At 42.0% G+C, this 19875-nt stretch overlaps 1 protein-coding gene across 1 annotated transcript; it reads left to right on the plus strand.

Annotated features, from left to right (window-relative positions):
• Positions 1–7364: 7364 nt before the first annotated feature.
• Positions 7365–18378, plus strand: gpr45 (G protein-coupled receptor 45). The gene is made up of 2 exons (XM_062975402.1): positions 7365–7484; positions 15580–18378. The coding sequence occupies exon 2, from the start codon at positions 15833–15835 to the stop codon at positions 16949–16951; it is 1119 nt and encodes a 372-aa protein (XP_062831472.1). The 5' UTR covers positions 7365–7484; positions 15580–15832; the 3' UTR covers positions 16952–18378.
• The last annotated feature ends 1497 nt before the right edge of the window (positions 18379–19875 follow it).

Below are 19875 nucleotides of genomic sequence, written 5' to 3' on the forward strand. Positions count from 1 at the left end.
TGAGGCTAGTAGTACAGTGAGCTGTAAAATGACCGAGTGAAATCTGTATGTAATTATGGTTTTTTTGTGGTAATACTTCATCACTTTATCTTTACCTCTTATGTTTAAAAGTAAAATGACCAGGGTACACTGATTAGTTTTCCTATAAACAATGGTATCTTTGGAGTAAAAGTTGCTGAAACAGGCTAACCCTCTTGCAAGCACTTCTGTTCAGCTGTACACAGATATAATTCTCAGGTCCTTACTATTATGAAATAGTTGCAGGAAGAATCACTTTACAGTTAGATATGTATAGTCACCCCTTTGGAAGCGTGTTTATAGTTAGCAGCCAAATCATCCATCCGTTGCCTTACTGATACCGTTTTTTCCCCAGACTGGAAGTCTTGATGGCTGACAAGAGACAGAAAAATATAATAAAAAGGACATATAGTTATGAAAAACAAAAATTGAAATAATATTAGACTAAAAATATAATTAAAATAATTTTAAAACTACTTTGAAACAATGAATAGCAGCAGTAGAGCATTGCCCGATCCTCTCCCCAAGTTGGTCTTGCAGTTGTAAACTCTTGGCCTGCTGTCACTCCCATTTCCCTCTAAAGATCCGTCTCTAGATCAGGTACTTGGATCTCAAGATGATCTCTATGTGGCCCAGTGGGTTCACTAAAGTGAGAGTGACCAGACAATCCAAATTTAACAAGAACAGCCATACACCCTTGTAAAAACTGAATCAGCTAGTAGAAGTCAATATACAGTTAGACCACAGATTAACGCTTGAACTATTTGATCATCCAGAGCTCTCTAAAACCCTCATTACTTCTTCCCCTGGTTGACTGTCCTATCACTGTTGCTGCTTTTCTCCTGCATTCTCATCAAATGTGCCTGTGAAGATGATGGAACAGAAATAAATGCCTTCCTTGAAGATCTCAGAGCTTGAGCAAACTCATAAGGGAAAATTAGGTCTTTCAAGTTGCCTCAAACTCAAAAATACAATGTGTTATAGCTCCCATTTTAGATTGTGCCCAGAGACAGACTAGCAGGCAGCGGAACTGTTGCAACCAGGGAGTTGTGTGTGTGATCCCTATATCCGACCCTCCTCAACAATCTGGTGGCAGATCTAGATCTTTTGAAAATTTTGAACACCTTTCAAAGTCCTATTTAGAGTGCATTATAGTCATTCAACCAGGATGTATCATTCTAAGGCATTTGTCACTATGGTGAAATCAGATGTTCCAAAGAATGAAAACGGTTTGTGAGCTAGCTTTAAAAACAAATCCACTTCTTAGCCTGGCAGTGCACACAAATTGCTAACTTGTGTCTTCAAGGAAAATGTAACTCCTCCAACAAAATCTGAATCTTTAAACATCCCTTCCAGTTGGAGCAGTCCTAAGATGGTCCAGGAGAAAGAGGCTATAGAAACTGATTTTCAGATGTATTAATATTTTTTTATAGGCTATCCAAAACAGCCAGGATGCATGGGCGGCATTTAGAAAATGAAAAAAATGCTTTAATTTTGCACCAGAACTCAAATTTCAACCGCTGTATTGGGTACTGCAGTAGTTAGGAGTGTTGTGATTGAATGAGTACAGTTTGAAGAAATGTTTAAAATCATAGGCATTTTGAAGCTAATTTAATATGGCTCTCTACCTCTTTCGGCAAAATATTGCTTTACAGTCAACAAAAGGTTAAATGGGTTGTAGGTTTTTCAGGCTGTATGACCATGTTCCAGTAGCATTCTCTCCTGACATTTTGCCTGCATCTGTGGGACAAAGAACTATTGTCTGTTTGAAGCATGTATGAATGTTGCAATTAACAAGCTTGATTAGCATTGAGTAGCCTTGCAGTTGCAACGTCAATCAGTGAGGGTATTTGTTGGCTGTTTCTGAGTGGTGTTCTTTATTTATTGACTTGATTCTGAAACACCAGAATCAGGACAGTAAATAAAGAACACCACTCAGAAACAGGAATTCCAGACAACAAACAATCAAGTGCCAGCTAACGCCTCCCAAACAAAGGATGCCTCCAGGCAACAACTGCCAACAAATACTTTCACTGATTGACTTTGCAACTGCAAGGCTACCCAATGCTAATCAAGCTTGCTAATTGCAACATTCACACTTGCTTCAAAGAGACAAGGGTTCTTTCTCCCACCCTGGACCTTGCACAGATACAGATACACTCCACTTGCCTCATTTCCAACAGAATTCTGAACAAACCTCTGAGGATGCTTGCCACAGATGCAGGTGAAACATCAGGAGAGAATGCTACTGGAACATGGCCATACAGCCCGAAAAACTCACAATTCCAGCCATGGAATCCTTTTGATAACACAAAAGGTTATATGTAAGGAATGTTAGGTTTTTTTTCATGTCAGGAGGGACTTGAAAAACCAAGTTTCTTTTGGTGTGAGAATTGGCCGTCTGCAAGGACGTTGCCCAGGGGATGCCCGGGTGTTTTTTGGTTTTTAGCATCCTTGTAGGAGGCTTCTCTCATGTCTCTATTTATTTATTTATTTATTTATTTACAGCATTTATATTCCGCCCTTCTCACCCTGAAGGGGACTCAGGGCGGATCACATTACACATATAGGCAAACATTCAATGCCTTTTAACATAGAACAAAGACAGACAAACATAGGCTCCAAACGGGCCTCGAACTCATGACCTCCTGGTCAGAGTGATTCATTGCAGTGATTCATTGCAGCTGCTCTCCAGCCTGCGCCACAGCCCGAGTCTCTACATGGAGCTGGAGCTGATAAAGGGAGCTCATCCGTGCTCTCCCCGAGTTGGATTCGAACTTGCAACCTTCAGGTCAGCAACTCAACCTTCAAATCATCAGTACTGTCGGCACAAGTGTTTAACCCACTACACCATTGGGGGCTCCAGGAATGTTAGGTTATAGACATTTTAATCCTGCTACTACCCTCCTTCCTTGGATCCTGGTTAGACATTTTTTCCTCATGTAGACCATTCTTTATTCCCCCAAAGGAGATAGTTTTCAAACTTGCTTTTCATTACAATGGTTAATAATTAGAATTCTATTTTTATGAAAATAATAATATAAAGAAGAGAGATGTAATTGTTCTTTGCATACCGATTTCAAAATTGCTTAGTAGTTAAATCTGCTCTTTGGGTCTCCTTTGTTAATCCTTGATGGTTACACATAATTATTGCACACTCAAGTACCTATTCTTTATTATTGAAGTATGACTATGAGACTGATATCCATAGTTTTATTTATCAACATCTGACAAATGTTGGGATTAATGGATCATGACCTGTTAGGATCATAACCTATTGAGGAACAGAGTAATAAGGGGTGTTCCTTTAGTTTATTGAGTAATGGAAGATCACTGGGTACATAAATATCTTGTTTCTATTTAACGCGCTCATCAGATAAAGATTCAAGTAGACTTCTTAAAATAACATGTTTGTTTTACTCACATTTATTTAAATATATAGGTACATTTCTTGTCAGGTTAAACTTTAAAACATTTCAGTTTGTATCTTTAACTTATAACCTTTAACAGTCTCTTCAAAACTATATTGCTTTGTACAGCTCTCTTTAATAACAGGTTACTTCCAAAGAACTCAAGCATCAACGTCTTCTAATGTCTAACACTGGCTTCTGCACTCAAACAGACTCAAGCCTCAACGTCTTCCAACTCCTAACACTGGCTTCTGCACTCTAAAAGACTCAAGCCTCAACTGTCATTTCTAACTGTCCTTTTAAAAACAGAACATTCTAAATGGCGCTGAACCAGTCACATGATCTGCAGCCCCGCCCACTGCTTTAAGTATATAGAGCTAAGAAACGGCAAACAAAAAAAAAGACACTTCAGGAAATAAAGCAACACATTATAAAACAAGACAAATATCAAATAGAGGACGCTTGAGAAGTCTGCTGTCTCCAACAACAAATACAGTAGAGTTTCACTTATCCAACATAAACGGGCTGGCAGAATGTTGGATAAGAAAAAATGTTGGATAATAAGGAGGGATTAAGGAAAAGCCTATTAAACACCAAATTATGTTATGATTTTACAAATTAAGCAACAAAACATGTTTTATAACAAATGGACAGAAAAAGGTCAATACATGATAACGTTATGTAATACAGTAGAGTCTCACTTATCCAACACTCATCCAACGTTCTGGATTATCCAACGCATTTTTGTAGTCAATGTTTTCAATATATCGTGATATTTTGGTGCTAAATTCATAAATACAGTAATTACTACATAGCATTACTGCATATTGAACTATTTTTCTGCCAAATTTGTTGTCTAACATGACGGGGACTCGGGGCGGCTTACATGGGGCCATGCCCAGGACAATACAATATAGCAAAATATAAAAACAACATATCATAATACAATTAAACAATACAATAAATAATCATGTACAGTACAACACAAAATCAAAAAAGCAATATAACAGGGCGGGCCGCATGAACACTCAGTTAAAACTTGGGGTGAGAAAAAGATAAGAATAAAAACCACGGGGAACAGGGACATAAGATAGAAAAACAGTCTAGAGGATAGATGTTGGGGAGAGTAACAAAAGAAGTGTATAACAGTTACTCTCCGAAAGCACACTGGAAGAGCCATGTTTTTAAATCTTTCCTAAAGGCTAAAAGAGTGGGGGCTTGCCTGATTTCAATGGGCAGTGAGTTCCATAATCGGGGGGCCACAGCAGAAAAGGACCTCTCCCTAGTTCCCACAAGGCGGGTCTGGGATATAGGCAGTGGCGACAGGAGGGCCTCCCCTGATGATCGAAGAGATCGGGCAGGTTTATGGTAGGAGATACGGTCATGAAGGTAGGTGGGTCCCAAACCGTTTAGGGCTTTATAAATGATGGTCTGCACCTTGAATTGGGATCGGAAAATGAACGGCAGCCAGTGGAGCTCCTTAAACAGGGGAGTAGATCTCTCCCTGTAACTCGCCCCCTTTTTATATCCTTTTTAGACATCTTTTAATTCCTCCAGTGTGACTCTAGCATTTTTGGGCCCAAGGTCCTTTGTTTCAATAGGATTCACTATTATCCATGGTTCCATTTATCCATATGAATTCTAGAAACATATCAATATATCATATATATAACCTCATTAAAACAGATTCAGCAATACAATCACAAATGTTCTGCTTGGGAGCTACACCACAGAATCTGGAGCAGTTTTGTCAATGAACACAAATGGGGAAAAATAATTACCAATGCCTCACTTCAGACAGTTTGGAAAGGACACCTCCAGCACCTCACTAAACTTGAAATCCCAGGGTGCCCTAGGAGTTGAATGGGAACCAGGGAGCTGTCTAATTGATACCCCAGAGAACAGGATCAGAATCCAAAATGACCTTCAACTTCACCCCACACAGCCTGGGCTCTGTTTCCATGTGCTTTGGAAACAAAGTCCCACAGAGAGGCCATCACATGACATTAGCAGTGGTTCCCAACCTGTGGGTCCCCAGGTGTTTTGGCCTACAACTCCCAGAAATTCCAGCCAGTTTATCAGCTGTTAGGATTTCTGGGAGTTGAAGGCCAAACCACCTGGGGACCCACAGGCCGAGAACCAGTGTGTTAAGGGCACTTCTGGTGGGACTCAGTCGGACTCCATTTTCACAGCACATGGAAACCGAGCCCAGACTGTGTTTTCAAGAGTCTGATATTACCAGACTCCAAAGTGAAAAAGAAGGGTAAACGGGGGAAAGGGTGTGGGCTGGCCATCCCAAAAGGTGGACCTTGGCGGAGGGGAACAAAGTAAGATGATCCCCTCTGCTTTTCCCCACTTTCCTCCTGCTCAAGGAATGAGGTTCCTTAACTGATTAGTGAGCTTGGCCAAAACTAACAAAATGAATTCAGTGCTAATCAAGGGGACAAATTGCTCCATTTACACTTGCCTTAAGCAGACAAGAGTTCTTTCTTCCATCCTGGACATTCCACAGATATATAAACCCCACTTGCCTAATTTCCAACAAACCTCACATAGATGTGGGCGAAACGTCGGAAGAGAATGCTTCTGGATCATGGCTATACAGCCCGGAAAACTCATAGCAACCCAGTGTTTCTGGCCATGAAAGCCTTCGACAACACATTAGGTATTGATGGTAACCAGGGCTGTAGCTGAGGGAGGGGGGTTAGGGGTTCAACACCACCACCCCTGCAAAATTTTTCAGGTTTTAAAAAAAAAACAAACTGGTTTACTCACAAATTTTAACTGATAAACTAAATCCGCATGAGTGTCCACTGAAGTTTTTATTGATGGAGGCTGATTTCTAAATTATGTTGCATTATGGAACTACTCTTCATGATTTGCTTTTAAAAAGTCCCCCCACCCCACCCCCACCCCGGGAAATGTTTTTCTGTCTATGGTCATGATGGTAACAGCTGTATCGCAGTGGAACCCCTTGCATCCAAGCATGATGGAGTCTCCTTCCTTTTGTTGTTTATTTGTTCAGTTGTGACCTCCTGGACCAGCCCACCCCAGAGCTCCCTGTTGGCCATGGCCACCCCAGCTCCTTCAAGGTCAAGCCAGTCCCGTCAAGGATACTGTCTATCCACCTTGCCTTTGGCTGGCCCTTCTTCCCCTTTCCTTCCATTTTCCCCAACATCATTATCTTCTCCAAGCTTTCCTGTCTTCTCATTATGTGGCCAAAGTACTTCATCTTTGCCTCCTTCCTTGGAGGCTTTTAAACAGAGGCCGGATGGCCATCTGCTGGGAGTGCTTTGATTGTATGTTCCTGCCTGGCAGAATGGGGTTGGACTGGAGGGCTCTTGGGGTCTCCTCCGACTCTGTAATGTGCAGGCCCTTCCACACAGCCATATAACCCAGAATATCAAGGCAGGAAATCTCCCACAATATCTTCCTTGAAATGGAATATATGGCAGTGTGGATTCAGATAACCCAGTTCAAAGCAGATATTGTGGAATTTTCTGCCTTGATATTCTGGGTTATGTGGAGCCCTGGTGGTGAAGTGCGTTAAAGCACAGAGCTGGAGACTGAAAGGTCCCAGGTTCAAACCCCGGGAGCGGAGTGAGCACCCGCTGTTAGCTCCAGCTTCTGCCAGCCTAGTAGTTCAAAAACATGCCAATGTGAGTAGATCAATAGGTACAGCTCCGGCGGGAAGGTAACGGCGGTCCATGCAGTCATGCCGGCCACATGACCTTGGAGGTGTCTACGGACAACGCCGGCTCTTCGGCTTAGAAATAGAGATGAGCACCAATCCCCAGAGTCAGACATGACTGGACTTAACGTCAGGGGAAACCTTTACCTTTTATTCTGGGTTATATGGCTGTGTGGAAGGGCCCATAGTCTATTGAAAGACTCGTGCCTGAGCTTTCCTGTGATGTCTGCGGAGCGCTTGCAGGTGGCGCTGTTTCCCTTTAGTCCCTGCCTTGCGGCTGAGAAGGAAGGAAGGAAGGAAGGAAGGAAGGGAAGGCTGCGCCCAGGAGGAAGGAGCGCGGCTCCAGAGAAGGGCGCTGAAGCCAGGTAAGTGGGGATTGCTGCCCACGCTTCTCCTAGACCTGCCGCCCCGTGTCTCAGATAAGGCGCACGCCCAGCAGAAGGGTTCATAGGGCCGTTGCAAAGCGAGATTGCTGAACAGCCGCAGGTGTCGCTTACTCTCCTGGCAGGCATTTGCCATCCGCATCCAGGCTGTGTGTGTGTGTGTGTTTTGCACCGATTTCTCCCCAAAGCCAAGGGAGGCTGCGGCAGGGGTCCCGCCCGAAAGGAAGCTGGCATCGGATTACATAACGGAGCCACGCTTCTCAATTGGGGTGGGAGGAAAGGGCAGAAAGGATTCTTCTTGCAGATTCTTCTTGTTAGGAACTTATTCCCCCCACATTTAGGATTGTGCCAGTTGGGGAAAAGCCAACCCTGCTCCAAGGAATAGTGGTTTAGTTTACTTTGGGTCCCAAAAGACAAGCTGATAGTTCTGGCTGTGAACCTTTTTGATATGGCTCAGGTCCAGCCTATCTGGCAGACTGGGTGCATCTACTCCAGGCCTGGGCCAACTTGGGCCCTCCAGGGCTTTTGGACTCCAACTCCCACCATTCTTAACAGCCTCAGGCCCCTTCCTTTTCCCCCTCAGCTTAAGCGGCTGAGGGGGAAAAGGAAAGGGCCTGAGGCTGTTAGGAATGGTGGGAGTTGGAGTCCAAAACCCCTGGAGGGCCCAAGTTGGCCCAGGCCTGATCTACATTGTATAATCCATGCAGTTTTGACACCACTTTAACAGCCACAGCACGGTGCTAAAGGATCCTGGGAGTTGTAGACAAAACTACCACTATCAAATTGAGCCGCGGCAGTTAAAGTGGTGTCAAATTACATTAATTATTCAGTGCAGATGCAACTTAAGTATCTCTGGGAAGAAGCGTATTCAGGAAGACCTATTGATTTGTGCTAGTCTTCAACAGCTGGAGAGGATGTGGGATTTTAGCCCAATATTTGCTTAGTAAATCACAGGATACTTGGGCTTTCCAAGAGAAATGCATTGATTTTATGCCATTGATAGTACGACACACATTTTGGTGCCTCAAACGTTACCCCTGTTTTCGGTTAAATTTGACCTGCTGATTCAAAAAATGGCACCCTTTCCCCCCTCAGCTGTAGTTTTTGAGATAACAACAACAACAAAAACAACAACTCCAGCACCTTAATGGGATAATAGTCCCTGGTACTTACCTCTTTCCTAATCTGTACTGTACAAAACTATTTGCACTTTTCTGGCCCACTAGCCCTTTTAGGAGCCAACCCAGGTTTTTATCAAAGTGTGCTTATTGTTTATTGGTATATGTTATTTTATTTGTTTATTATTTGTTTTTATTGTTGAGTTTTATATTGCTTGTTGCCTGGGCTTGGCCCCATGTTAGCCGCTCCCATTGGGGAGATGGGACGGGGTATAAAAATAAAATTATTATTATTATTTATTTTCATACCCCGCCTCTATCTCCCCAGGGGACTCTGGGCGGCTTACATGGGGCCAGGCCCAGATAAATTACAGTCCTTGAAACAATAAAAAACAGATCACAAAAATACAGTTAAACACATTAAACATTAAAAACAGTAATATCAACTTGACATAATCTAAAAACCAAAGCAAAAATTGTAAAAACAAACTGGACCAAAGTGTGCGGAGTGTATTATGTAAACAAGAGAATGAAATGGGAATCCAAAGTGCTGCAAGTTGATAGGAGACTTGGGATGAGGTAGATGTTAAGATTGTTTTTAACTGTTGGGATAAGATAAAGTGCATCAAATATGTAATGGTCACTTAGACGAGAACCTGACATGAGGAAAGTGTTCACTCTCTGGAGGTCTGCTGGAAAAGCATGGTTTGTAAGCTTTTCCTAAAGACTAAGAGGGTGGGTTCTTTCCTAATCTCCGTGGGGAGTGGGTTCCACAACTGAGGGGCCACCACGGAGAAGGCCCTCTCTCTCGTCCTCACAAGCCATGCTTGAGACAGGGGCGGAAGCGAGAGGAGGGCCTCCCCTGAAGATCGAAGAGATTACGCAGGTTCATAGGGAGAAATGCGGTCACAAAGTTAGGTGGGTCCCAAACCATTTAGGGCTTTGTAGGTGATGACCTGTACCTTGAATTGGGCCCGGAAAATAAACAGCAGCCAATGGAGCACCTTAAACAGGGAGGTTGACTGCTCCCTATAGCTTGCTCCAGTTAGTAGCCTGACTGCCGAGCATTGGACCAATTGTAGTTTCTGGGCTGTCTTCAGGGACAGCCCCACATAGAGCGCATTGCAGTAATCCAATCTAGAGGTAACCAAGGCATGGACCACTGTGGCCAGGTCAGACTTCACGAGGTACGGTCGCAGCTGATGCACAGAGATACAGAACATATGCCATCTACCATTTACTGCTCACTCATGATAACCATATCTAAGAAATTGGAGCTGATGCGGTCTATCCAATGCCATTTTCTGAATCAGAACTCCAAACCAAGAAGAAAACATGGATTTTTTTTATTGGGAGGCTTCCCACAACATGAGGGCTCTACTTGCAATATACAACATAATATATATATGTTGTACTACATATTGTGAACAAGCTCCTGTATTATGGGTAGCCTTTGATGAAACAGCTCCATAATCTAGTTCCACATTCATTTCAGGAATCCATCTCTATGCCTTTTCATTCAATCCAATCCAGGCAAGCTTTATCATAGAATTAGTCTTCTCCTAAAGTCATTTGTTTCTATGTTGCCCATAACTGTTGGTAAAAAGTTCTTAAACCATATGGTTGTTACAGTGGTCCATCATTTTTGTGTTCTCAAATAATATGCTGTGTCCAGGTTGGTTCATCAAGTGCTCTGCTATGGCTGACTGGTCATCCTTTCTGTCCTTTTCCAGGGAAGGATTGCCATGGAGATGTGGGGAAGAATATCAATGCAGCTTCCTTGCCGCAGGAGATCTGACTCAACTTACTAATGGAGCCTGGTTTTGAAAGGCTGGCATTAGGAACTTGGTCTACCACCCCCCCCCCCACCCACCCCCGCCGCCACTTCTCCAGCCATAGCCACTTCTCCAGCCATTCACAAAGTGCTACCTTGCTGAGATGTTTCATTGATCACAGATGGCCCTTATCACAAGGTTTAACTTGAGAACACTCCTTTTGTCTAATATTTAACAAAGCGCATGCTTTGGTTCAACAGCAAGAAGCATTTAGAACTGTCAGGTTAAGTGGCTCATTTAAATATTGCCCATTCATCTTTGTCAAGTCCATTTTTAAAGGGCTGTACTATAAGAAAGTCCATCTCGACTTTGTATTAAAGTGATGATGGGTAGTAAAGAGTGGTTTTTAGTGTCTTTCCCCCTGAAATATTTTGTCACAGATAAATACTCTTTTTAAAAAGCACTTCATGTAAAGAATGCTTAGATGCATGTTCATAAGCAGGCACATGCAGACATAAACTCACAGTTGGAAGTAACTAGTTACACATATCTAGAGGACTGCAATTAGATCCTTTCCCCAATGACAAGCGTATCATTACACCTAACGTAGTCGCTATCTACACTATTATATAATGCAGTGTGGACACTGTTGCACTCCAGGCCTGAAAACACCTATGACCAATGCACCATACAAGAATCCAGGAATATAAGCAAATAGTATATTGTAAAAAACATATAAAAAGCATATAAAGATCAGGAATAAGAAAGGAAAATATATAATCCAAAAAGGTTTAACCACAGGTGAGAACCAAACAATAATCCAAATGTCTCATAAAGTTCCAAAGGTGACAAAGTCCAAGAACAGCCAGGGATCACAGATACAGCATAAGTCCACAATCAGGATGATATAATTAGTAAGACTTGAACAGAAGTACATGAACAGGAACATAGAAAACTTCCAAGATATATTAAATTCAAAATTAAAGTTGACTTCAACCTGGAACAGGCTTAGCTTCTCACTCTAACGCAGCATTGCCTGAACTGACCTTAAGGTAAACAACTTGTTGTTTAATAGACATCCATGAAAGCAATCCGTTTCCGGTAAATTTCTTTCACAACTTTCCCATGTAATCTCTCTGAACGACACAATCTCTTTTCAGCTCTGATTTGTAAATGAAGGCCCTTATTTATCCCCGTAACTACAGGTGGGTTCCCCTGAACCCTCCTTATCACTCAGCTTTTCTCTCGATTTCTTATCTGGTATTGCTAATTCTGATTCCTCTGAATGCCCTTGAGGCTCTGCACTTTCCAGGCTGGCTTTCTCACAGAGAGAACCATCATTTCCCAGACTTGAGGGCCCATCACTTTGTGCCACAGAAAAGCTCACAATCCTCCCTGAATCATCAGTTAAACCATCAGCCTCTGGGGACTGATCTACAACACTCCCTTATAATGTAGTTCAATGCAGTTAAATATATTTATTTCGTGTCAAAAGCATTGCATAACAAATGCATTTTAAAAATGATAAAAAAAGAGGAAATCACAAGCAACTAAATAGTTTTAGACCAAAAGTGGGCAACAGCAACCGCATTGTCCGTAGCTTTAAGCAACTCCTCCTCTGTACATGAGGTAGGACATTGTGGGCAAGCATACATATGCGGAGTTGTTTGTTCTGCTCCACAGTCACACAAGGTAGAGGATTCCTCCAGGTAGTGCCACCTCGCCAAGTTGTCTTTAGATCTGCCCACTCCACTTCTGAGTCTGTTCAGGGACTTCCAAGTTGCCCATTCTTGGTTTGCCCCAGGAGAAAGACCCTCATGGGGGGGCCATCCAGTTGGAATTATCTGGTTTAGCTGCCCAGAGGGACACCCTTGCTGCTGCTGGAGGAACATCAAGAGGAGTGGTGGTTCTCATGAAGCCCTTCCTTGATTTGAGTCTACAGGGAGGAGGCTGATAGTCATGCAGTGGGTGGCTTTCACAATGTTCGACCTTATTTCTCTCACAGTTAGCAGCAACTTCCCGTCGCATGTTAGGAGGGGCAATGCCAGCTAACTTGTAGAGTTTATCAACAAGTATAGGTTTAAGGCATCCTGTGATTATTCTGCATGTTTCGTTTAGTGCTATGTCCACCTGCTTTGCATGGGCAGACTTTTGCCAGACAGGACAGGCGTACTCAGCAATTGAGAAAGACAAGGCCAGGGCTGATATTCTTATTACTTGTGGGTCTGCACAATTAAATTACATTATATGGCAGTATAGATAAGGTCTTAATGGGAGATAATGCCTTTTGCAGTGGGACTGTTCTAAAATTTGGAGCTGATGTTACCTCGCTGAATGGCACCTTATGATGGGGTTGTAGTGTTGCCTCATGTTGAGCCTTGTGCTGATGTTTTAGTCTCTCTTGTAGGTATTGAGGCATTGACAGTGGTCAGGAAGCCAGAGTGATTTCAATTTCAGGCCAGTGACCTGTAGCCTTCAGATTTTTAAATAAAATAAGATAAAGGAATTATTTCAGTTGCTTTCAAGAAATGGGAAATGAGTGAGTTACTATATCAAAATTGCAACAATAGGCATAAGTGACTACTGAGGACTTGAAAACATTACTGTACTCATGCATAAGTCAGCCTCGTGTATAAGTGGAAGACACGTGTATGGAACCAAATTATTTATTTTGATATGACACATGGATTATATGTGGGTCATTCCAAGGAGTTGGAAGAGCATCAATATTGTCTCAGGAGACCAGCTACCCCGGCCACCACCAGTGGCACCATGACAGAGAAATTAGAAAAGTTTGGTGCTTTTTAAAGGCATGGACTATGCTTTTGCCTTTCACCACTTTGCTCAGAGAAGGGGATGCTTGCTTGCTTGCTTTTTTGATAAGAGTTAAGTTACAGCATTCACATTGACCAGTGGATAAGTCATCACAGGTTGTTGGATTGATCTTTTTTATTCAAATGTCTAGAATCATACATGAGCATTTAGGCAATTACTTGCTAAAGTTGCTCAGCAAGTTCTGTTTTTTCTCTACTTGTTTGTGTGTGTCTGAACTCTACCATTAAGCTGGGTCATACCGGATTAGTACTTGGAAGGAGGACCACCAGGAAATAAACACCAGATGTTGTAGGCTGTATTTCAGAGGAACACAATGGCAAACCATCTCTGAGCATTCCTTTCCCTGAAACGTATGGCATCATGGTGTTGCAGGCAAACAGTTTGAAGGCACATATGGAGGCTCGTACTTTACTTACAAAGGCCCTCATCACACTAGAGCTTGGATCCACTTTAAATCCACTTTAGGGAGGGGGTTTTAAACAGCTCAGCCAGACAGGTCCTGGGCCACACCAAACTACAAACCCCAGAATTCTGCAGGAGGCAGAAACTGGATTTCAAGTGGATTCATGCTCTAGTGTGATGAGGCAGCCAGTGAGGCATTCCACTGTTGTGAGGAGTCAATGAACTGTTGCACTTTGGACATTGTCCAATCTGCAGTGGATTGCAGGGTAAGAACCAGTTGCTTTTGACACTGCTTACTGTTTGTGGATGAGCTTAAATGAATGCATCTGAACCATGACAAAATAAGCAGAGTGCAGCATCAATGCAAAAGCAATGTATCCTGTGTGTTGTCAAAGGCTTTCATGGCCAGAATCACTGGGTTTCTGCGAGCTTTCCAGGCTGTTCCAGAAGCATGGCCATGTTCCAGAAGCATTCTCTCCTTACATTTTGCCCATATCTATGACAGGCATCCTCAGAAGTTGTGAGATCAGATCTCACAATCTCTGAGGATGCTTGCCATAGATGTGGGAGAAACCTCAGGAGAGAATGCTTCTGGAACATGGCCATACAGCCCAGAAAACTCACAGCAACTCAATGTATCTTGTGTCACATTGCAGTGTCTATTCGATTCATTGTCCCCTTATATCCTTAAGATCATAAGAACAATACTGGAGAAGGCAAGGAATCTGGAATAATGATATGAAATGAGGCCATGGCAGAATGACAAGAAAACCTGCAAACTCCCATGGGAAACAGAAACTTGTCAGTTGTCTCTGAGAGAGAACATTGTGTGTAAAGAACATCTTGTTTTTGCTGAAAGACAGGGAGGTGATAATTCTGCAACAATGGGCTGATGTTCCAAAGCCTTTTGCCCATTTGTTTGTGTTCCCTCTGTTTTGTTCTTGTTTCCAATTGAATAATGGAATCAGCCTTTTTATTTGAGTTGCAGCAAGGTACATTGGCACAGATAAAGTTCTGCTCATTGGACTGAGTTGAATGCAGAGCACATCCATTATTCATTGCTTTCTCAGCTCACATATAGAAAGAAAGTAGGAATGATATGATCTGGCAACATCTGGGCATTCTATAAGATTCTATATTCACATAACAAACAATCTTAAATGGGTGTATTTTAAAATATAACGTGCCTATATAGTAATGTGTCCAGAGCCCTCAGTGGTGCAGCGGGTTAAACTGCCGAGCTGCTGAACTTGCTGACCCAAGTCTCCTTTCTGGAGAGCTGACTCTGGAAACTGAAAGAATGGCAACGGGAGATAAGGGAGGGAAACGCACTACGTTGAAATGCATGGCTCTTGGATAAATTATTAAGATCCTTCATCTTCACCATACAGTTCAGTGCACCAAACTGAAACTTTGCTTGGAAGATTAATGCACAGAGGGACTGTTCTCTAGTAGTTCATAGGAAGCTGCTGTGACTTTCTTCACTCAGTTACCTTCCTAGTGGGCCATTGCATAGGGGCATAGACCTTGCATGTATTACAGAGAACAGCTGTTCTGATAAGAATATGATGCAGTAGGAAAGAGCAGCTCTGTTTGGGGTCACTTACATTTCAGAATCGTGGCTTTGTAAAGAGTAGTTGATGATGTGTATTAACCAGATAATATTTCTGGGGCAGGGGAATCACACACACACACACACACACACGTGTGTGTGCGCGCCTTTAGTTAATAAGATACAAAATAGCTTGAAAGCAATAGTTCTATGAAGCCCTGATCTATTTCCACAAAAAAACCTATAGTTCTGTATCATGTTTAGATCCTGAATCCTGCTGATAAACTACATATAGCAATTGAATTTAGGCCTAAAGACACATTGAACTCACTTTTTTTTTGCAAGCTTTTATTGCTAAGAATCCATAATTCCTATCAACATATTTTTGTCTCCAGTTTTGTAGATTGGGGAGTCCCTGAACACTCCACCTACATGACTGCTAAGGAACTGGAAGAACACCCTGTTCACCACAATCTCTATTATCTTATTTTGTCAATGACTGTTGAGGAAAGGATCTTTGGATGGACTCTTTGTGAAAGATTAATATCTCTTTAAAGCCTGACTCATACAATGGGAAAATGGAACCAACCAAAGACATAGCAGGAAGACTGTGTGGGCTCTGCTTCTCAGATACCAGTGTTTTGCACTATGATGGCATGCAACGAGACTCCTCCAGGGATTTTTGTTGCCCTGAATACAAGTCTCCAACTTCCAGGCTCCAATTACAGAGACCTGCCAACTCCACTACGGATACTCCTGGCCATAATAATGCTATTAATGATTGCTGTCGGATTCTTAGGCAATGCCATTGTCTGCTTGATTGTCTACCAAAAACCAGCTATGCGTTCAGCTATCAACCTGCTTTTAGCTACTCTGGCTTTCTCTGATATCATGCTGTCTTTGTTCTGCATGCCTTTTACTGCAGTCACCATCATTACAGTGAACTGGAACTTCGGGGCGCACTTTTGCCGAATATCAGGTATGCTCTACTGGTTCTTTGTCTTGGAAGGTGTAGCTATACTCTTGATCATTAGCGTGGACCGATTCCTGATCATTGTCCAGCATCAAGACAAGCTGAACCCCCACCGTGCCAAAGTCATGATTGCAATTTCTTGGGCCTTTTCTTTCTGTGTATCTTTCCCTTCAGTGGTTGGGTGGACATTTGTAGAAGTCCCAAGCCGGGCTCCCCAGTGTGTCTTGGGGTACACTGAACTTCCTGCAGACAGAGCTTATGCCGTGATGTTGCTTGTGACCATTTTCTTTGTCCCTTTCAGCATCATGTTATATTCTTACCTTTGCATTTTGAATACTGTCCGGCGGAATACCGTTCGGATCCACAATCACACTGAGAATGTCTGCTTGAGTCAGGTGAGCAAGCTGGGCCTTGTGGTACTCCCAAAGGCTCACCAGATGAATGTGGACATGAGCTTCAAAACCCGAGCCTTCACTACCATTCTCATCCTTTTTGTTGGCTTCTCCCTCTGCTGGTTGCCGCACACAGTCTTCAGCCTAATGTCTGTGTTCAGCAGACAGTTCTACTACGGCCCTTCTTTCTACATCACTAGCACCTGTGTGTTGTGGCTCAGTTACCTCAAGTCAGTGTTCAATCCTGTCATCTACTGTTGGAGGATCAAGAAGTTCCGCGAGGCCTGTCTGGATTTTCTGCCAAAAACATTTAAACTCTTTCCCAAAGTGCCTGGCCGGACAAAGAGGAGAGTAAGACCAAGCACAATATATGTCTGCAGCGAGAACCAGTCTGCTGTTTAGAAATGCACCAGAATGAGTTCATAGCCAGGAAGAAGACAAAAAGTGTTTGAAATCAGGAGTTATTTATTCAACAGCCACTGCTTTTATTGCACCATTTTTTGTTGTTTTATTGTACTAAATAAAGCCCACCTGACATCTGTGTAACAGTACTAACATTGCACCTGCTATTACAGTTTCAGCACGAGAATGACCAAAGTATTAATTTATTACATATACTGTTAATGATGGTGACAATGGTGACAGGGGAATCGCTTTGGGTAATTAGGAATGTGTAATCAATAATTATGTATGTATGACTACTTTGTATTAATAATACCTACTTCTCTCATTTAGGGGATACAGTGGGCCCTTGATTTCTGCTGGGGTTTGGTTCCACGACTCCTCATAAATATCAAAATCCATAGTAGTTCAAATACCATTATATACAATGGCATAGTAAAATTGGGCCCATTATATAAAATGGCAAACTGTTCAAATGAGTGCCAGAAAGAGCCCAGTATTCTCTAAAATGGCAAAATGCTACAGCAGGGTATGCCTACTCATCCGCATAGTGATCGGCACACAGCAAAATCAAGGGTTGCTTTTTGGTTGTTTTTTAGGGGGGGGGGGGGGTTGGGGTTTGTTTGTTTTTTTTGAATTATGGTTAGTTGGGTCTATGGATGCAGAACCTTTAGATATGAAGGGCCAACTTATGTTGGGACCATTAAAGTCCTCCTATTTTTACTTGCCAGTCAGAAGCTACTGTGTTCAATGAGCATCTGTTTCAGTCACTCAGGAAATGGCTGGCTGTCATTGTCACATCCCACTACCATGCGATTGAACTTTTTTTTTTTTTTTGCAAAGGGGGGATTACAACAGACTTGTTTCTGCCTTTCCCACTGCAAATCCCTCACATGTGGGGAGTGTGAGTATGCGAGCCACTTACTTCCCGAACAAAAGGGGAACTGGCCCTCCAATAACAGCAGCAGTTGCCTACTAGTAAATTAGCAGTATAAGATTTGTTAAGTAACTTCTTCAGCACTAAGTTACAGTTCATCATTGCACACAAAGATGATTCTCCAACCAATGAAGCCTTTTAGAAGAAGACTACTGAAATCAATGGCAATAACTACCATGACCTCTCTTATTTTCGTTTCCATTAGATGCTCTATTTGCAACTCACGTATGCTGGATTACTCATGCTAGGTGACATTCTTTTCAGGCATTCCACAGGAAACAAATGTTTTGCATGGCACATGCTATATTTTGCAATATGAAAATAAATAAAATAACCAATAAAAAATATAACCAAATAAAATATTGCCCTTCAACCAGGTGATAAATGTTAGCTTTCAGAAAATAATTTTAACTGTACACATCCAAACCAGACTGTTGATAATGCATACCATATCATTTCTATAAGAAATTAAAATATCTGTTTGACACTTGTTTGGATATCTGTTCTGTTTTTCTACAGAATAGTATATGTTTGTCAATTTTTATTGCCATATTTACCTTTTCAATTTCTTCCTCTTATGTATTTATCTGGTCACATAGCTGGTAGGGCTGAGAGAGAGAGAGAGAGAGAGAGAAGGGCCTGAGAAAAGAGCCCAAGGGGCTGCATCTGGGCCTGGTTTTACCCATACCTGGTCTTAAGGGAAAGTGTTCTGCTGCTGTACTCATTTGACACAGGAGGTAAACTGCTGCTAGCCTCAATGGCATCATCCCTTCTGAAGGAAAACAGCTGGGCAGAGAAAAAGGTTTTGACTTGCATGTTCTCAATCCTGACCTTTAAATATGTTAAACCCCAAATATAGTTCGTAGCAGTAGCATCAGTTACGGTGCAGTTCTTAAATGTAACTGGTGTGTGTGTTGGGGAAGACTAGACAAAGGTCCCTAACGATGGGTGACGAGACAATGAAGCTCACTGCTGGTTTTGCTGCAATATCATTAATAGGTGGAGTATACATAAGGGAAATAGTGTGTTTAAAAGTGTGTGTGTACATGTGTATGTGGCAAAAGGGTAAGGTTTAGTTAACTAGTAACTATAATGAATATTTAGGGTAAATTTGTGTCCATTTTTTAAAAACCGAATTCATCTCAAAACTGTTCTGCATACACGTTTGCATCCAATTTTACAGCAAAACCTTTGCCCATTAAGTGTAATATGGATTTCTTTAACCTTCTAAAATCCCATCTATATTGACCAATTCCAATTGATACTGAAGAAAATGGTTTCACTGTGCAGATGATTACATAGGAAATCCTGAAACCAGTCCGATGATTACACAGGGCACTGATGTGCTTTAAGGGCTTTCTTTCACACTCTTTCATCGGAGTTTGTTGTCTAGCCACCAGTTTGATGCTAGCTTCAAACTGCATTAAATTGTCAGTGTAGATAGAGCCTGTGTGTGCCTTGGGTGGCAGCCTTAAGGCCTAGTGCTCAGATGACATATTTATATCTAGATTATATTACTTCAGCCTCCAGTGACATTGCTCTTCTGTATTGAATTTAAAAGATCCAGAGAGCTTCACCTCTCCACTTGAGATTTTTCATACCAAAAACATTTTACATGGAGGAATTTCAGTCATAGAAATGCTCTATCCAGACCCACCAGCAAGAAGACAGTTATTAATATTACAGTATGTTGATTTATTCCTGGCTTGTGTGAACTCTTGGATTTTTAACATCATGATAGGCTATATGGTTCAGAAGACGTTTTGGGCTTTTAAAAAAAGTTTTCTCTAGTTTTTGTCTTAAGGATATAATCCAAACTTGATGCTCTGATTCTTGAATGTATCCAAAGCATTATCTTTGTACTTTGCATAAATTAAGTGATCTGGCAAAGCACAAACAGTAGACAAATGGACTGTATATACTTTCATATACGTTGACCTCATGTATAAATTGAGGACAGGCTTTGAGGCTAAAGTTATGGATATTA

Source organism: Anolis carolinensis, chromosome 3, assembly GCF_035594765.1.
Source record: "Anolis carolinensis isolate JA03-04 chromosome 3, rAnoCar3.1.pri, whole genome shotgun sequence".
Lineage (NCBI taxonomy): Eukaryota > Metazoa > Chordata > Lepidosauria > Squamata > Dactyloidae > Anolis > Anolis carolinensis.

What these genes read in the sequence shown, in the direction of transcription:
- gpr45 (XM_062975402.1), top strand. Translation starts at nt 15,833, where the DNA reads ATGATGGCATGCAACGAGACTCCTCCAGGGATTTTTGTTGCCCTGAAT.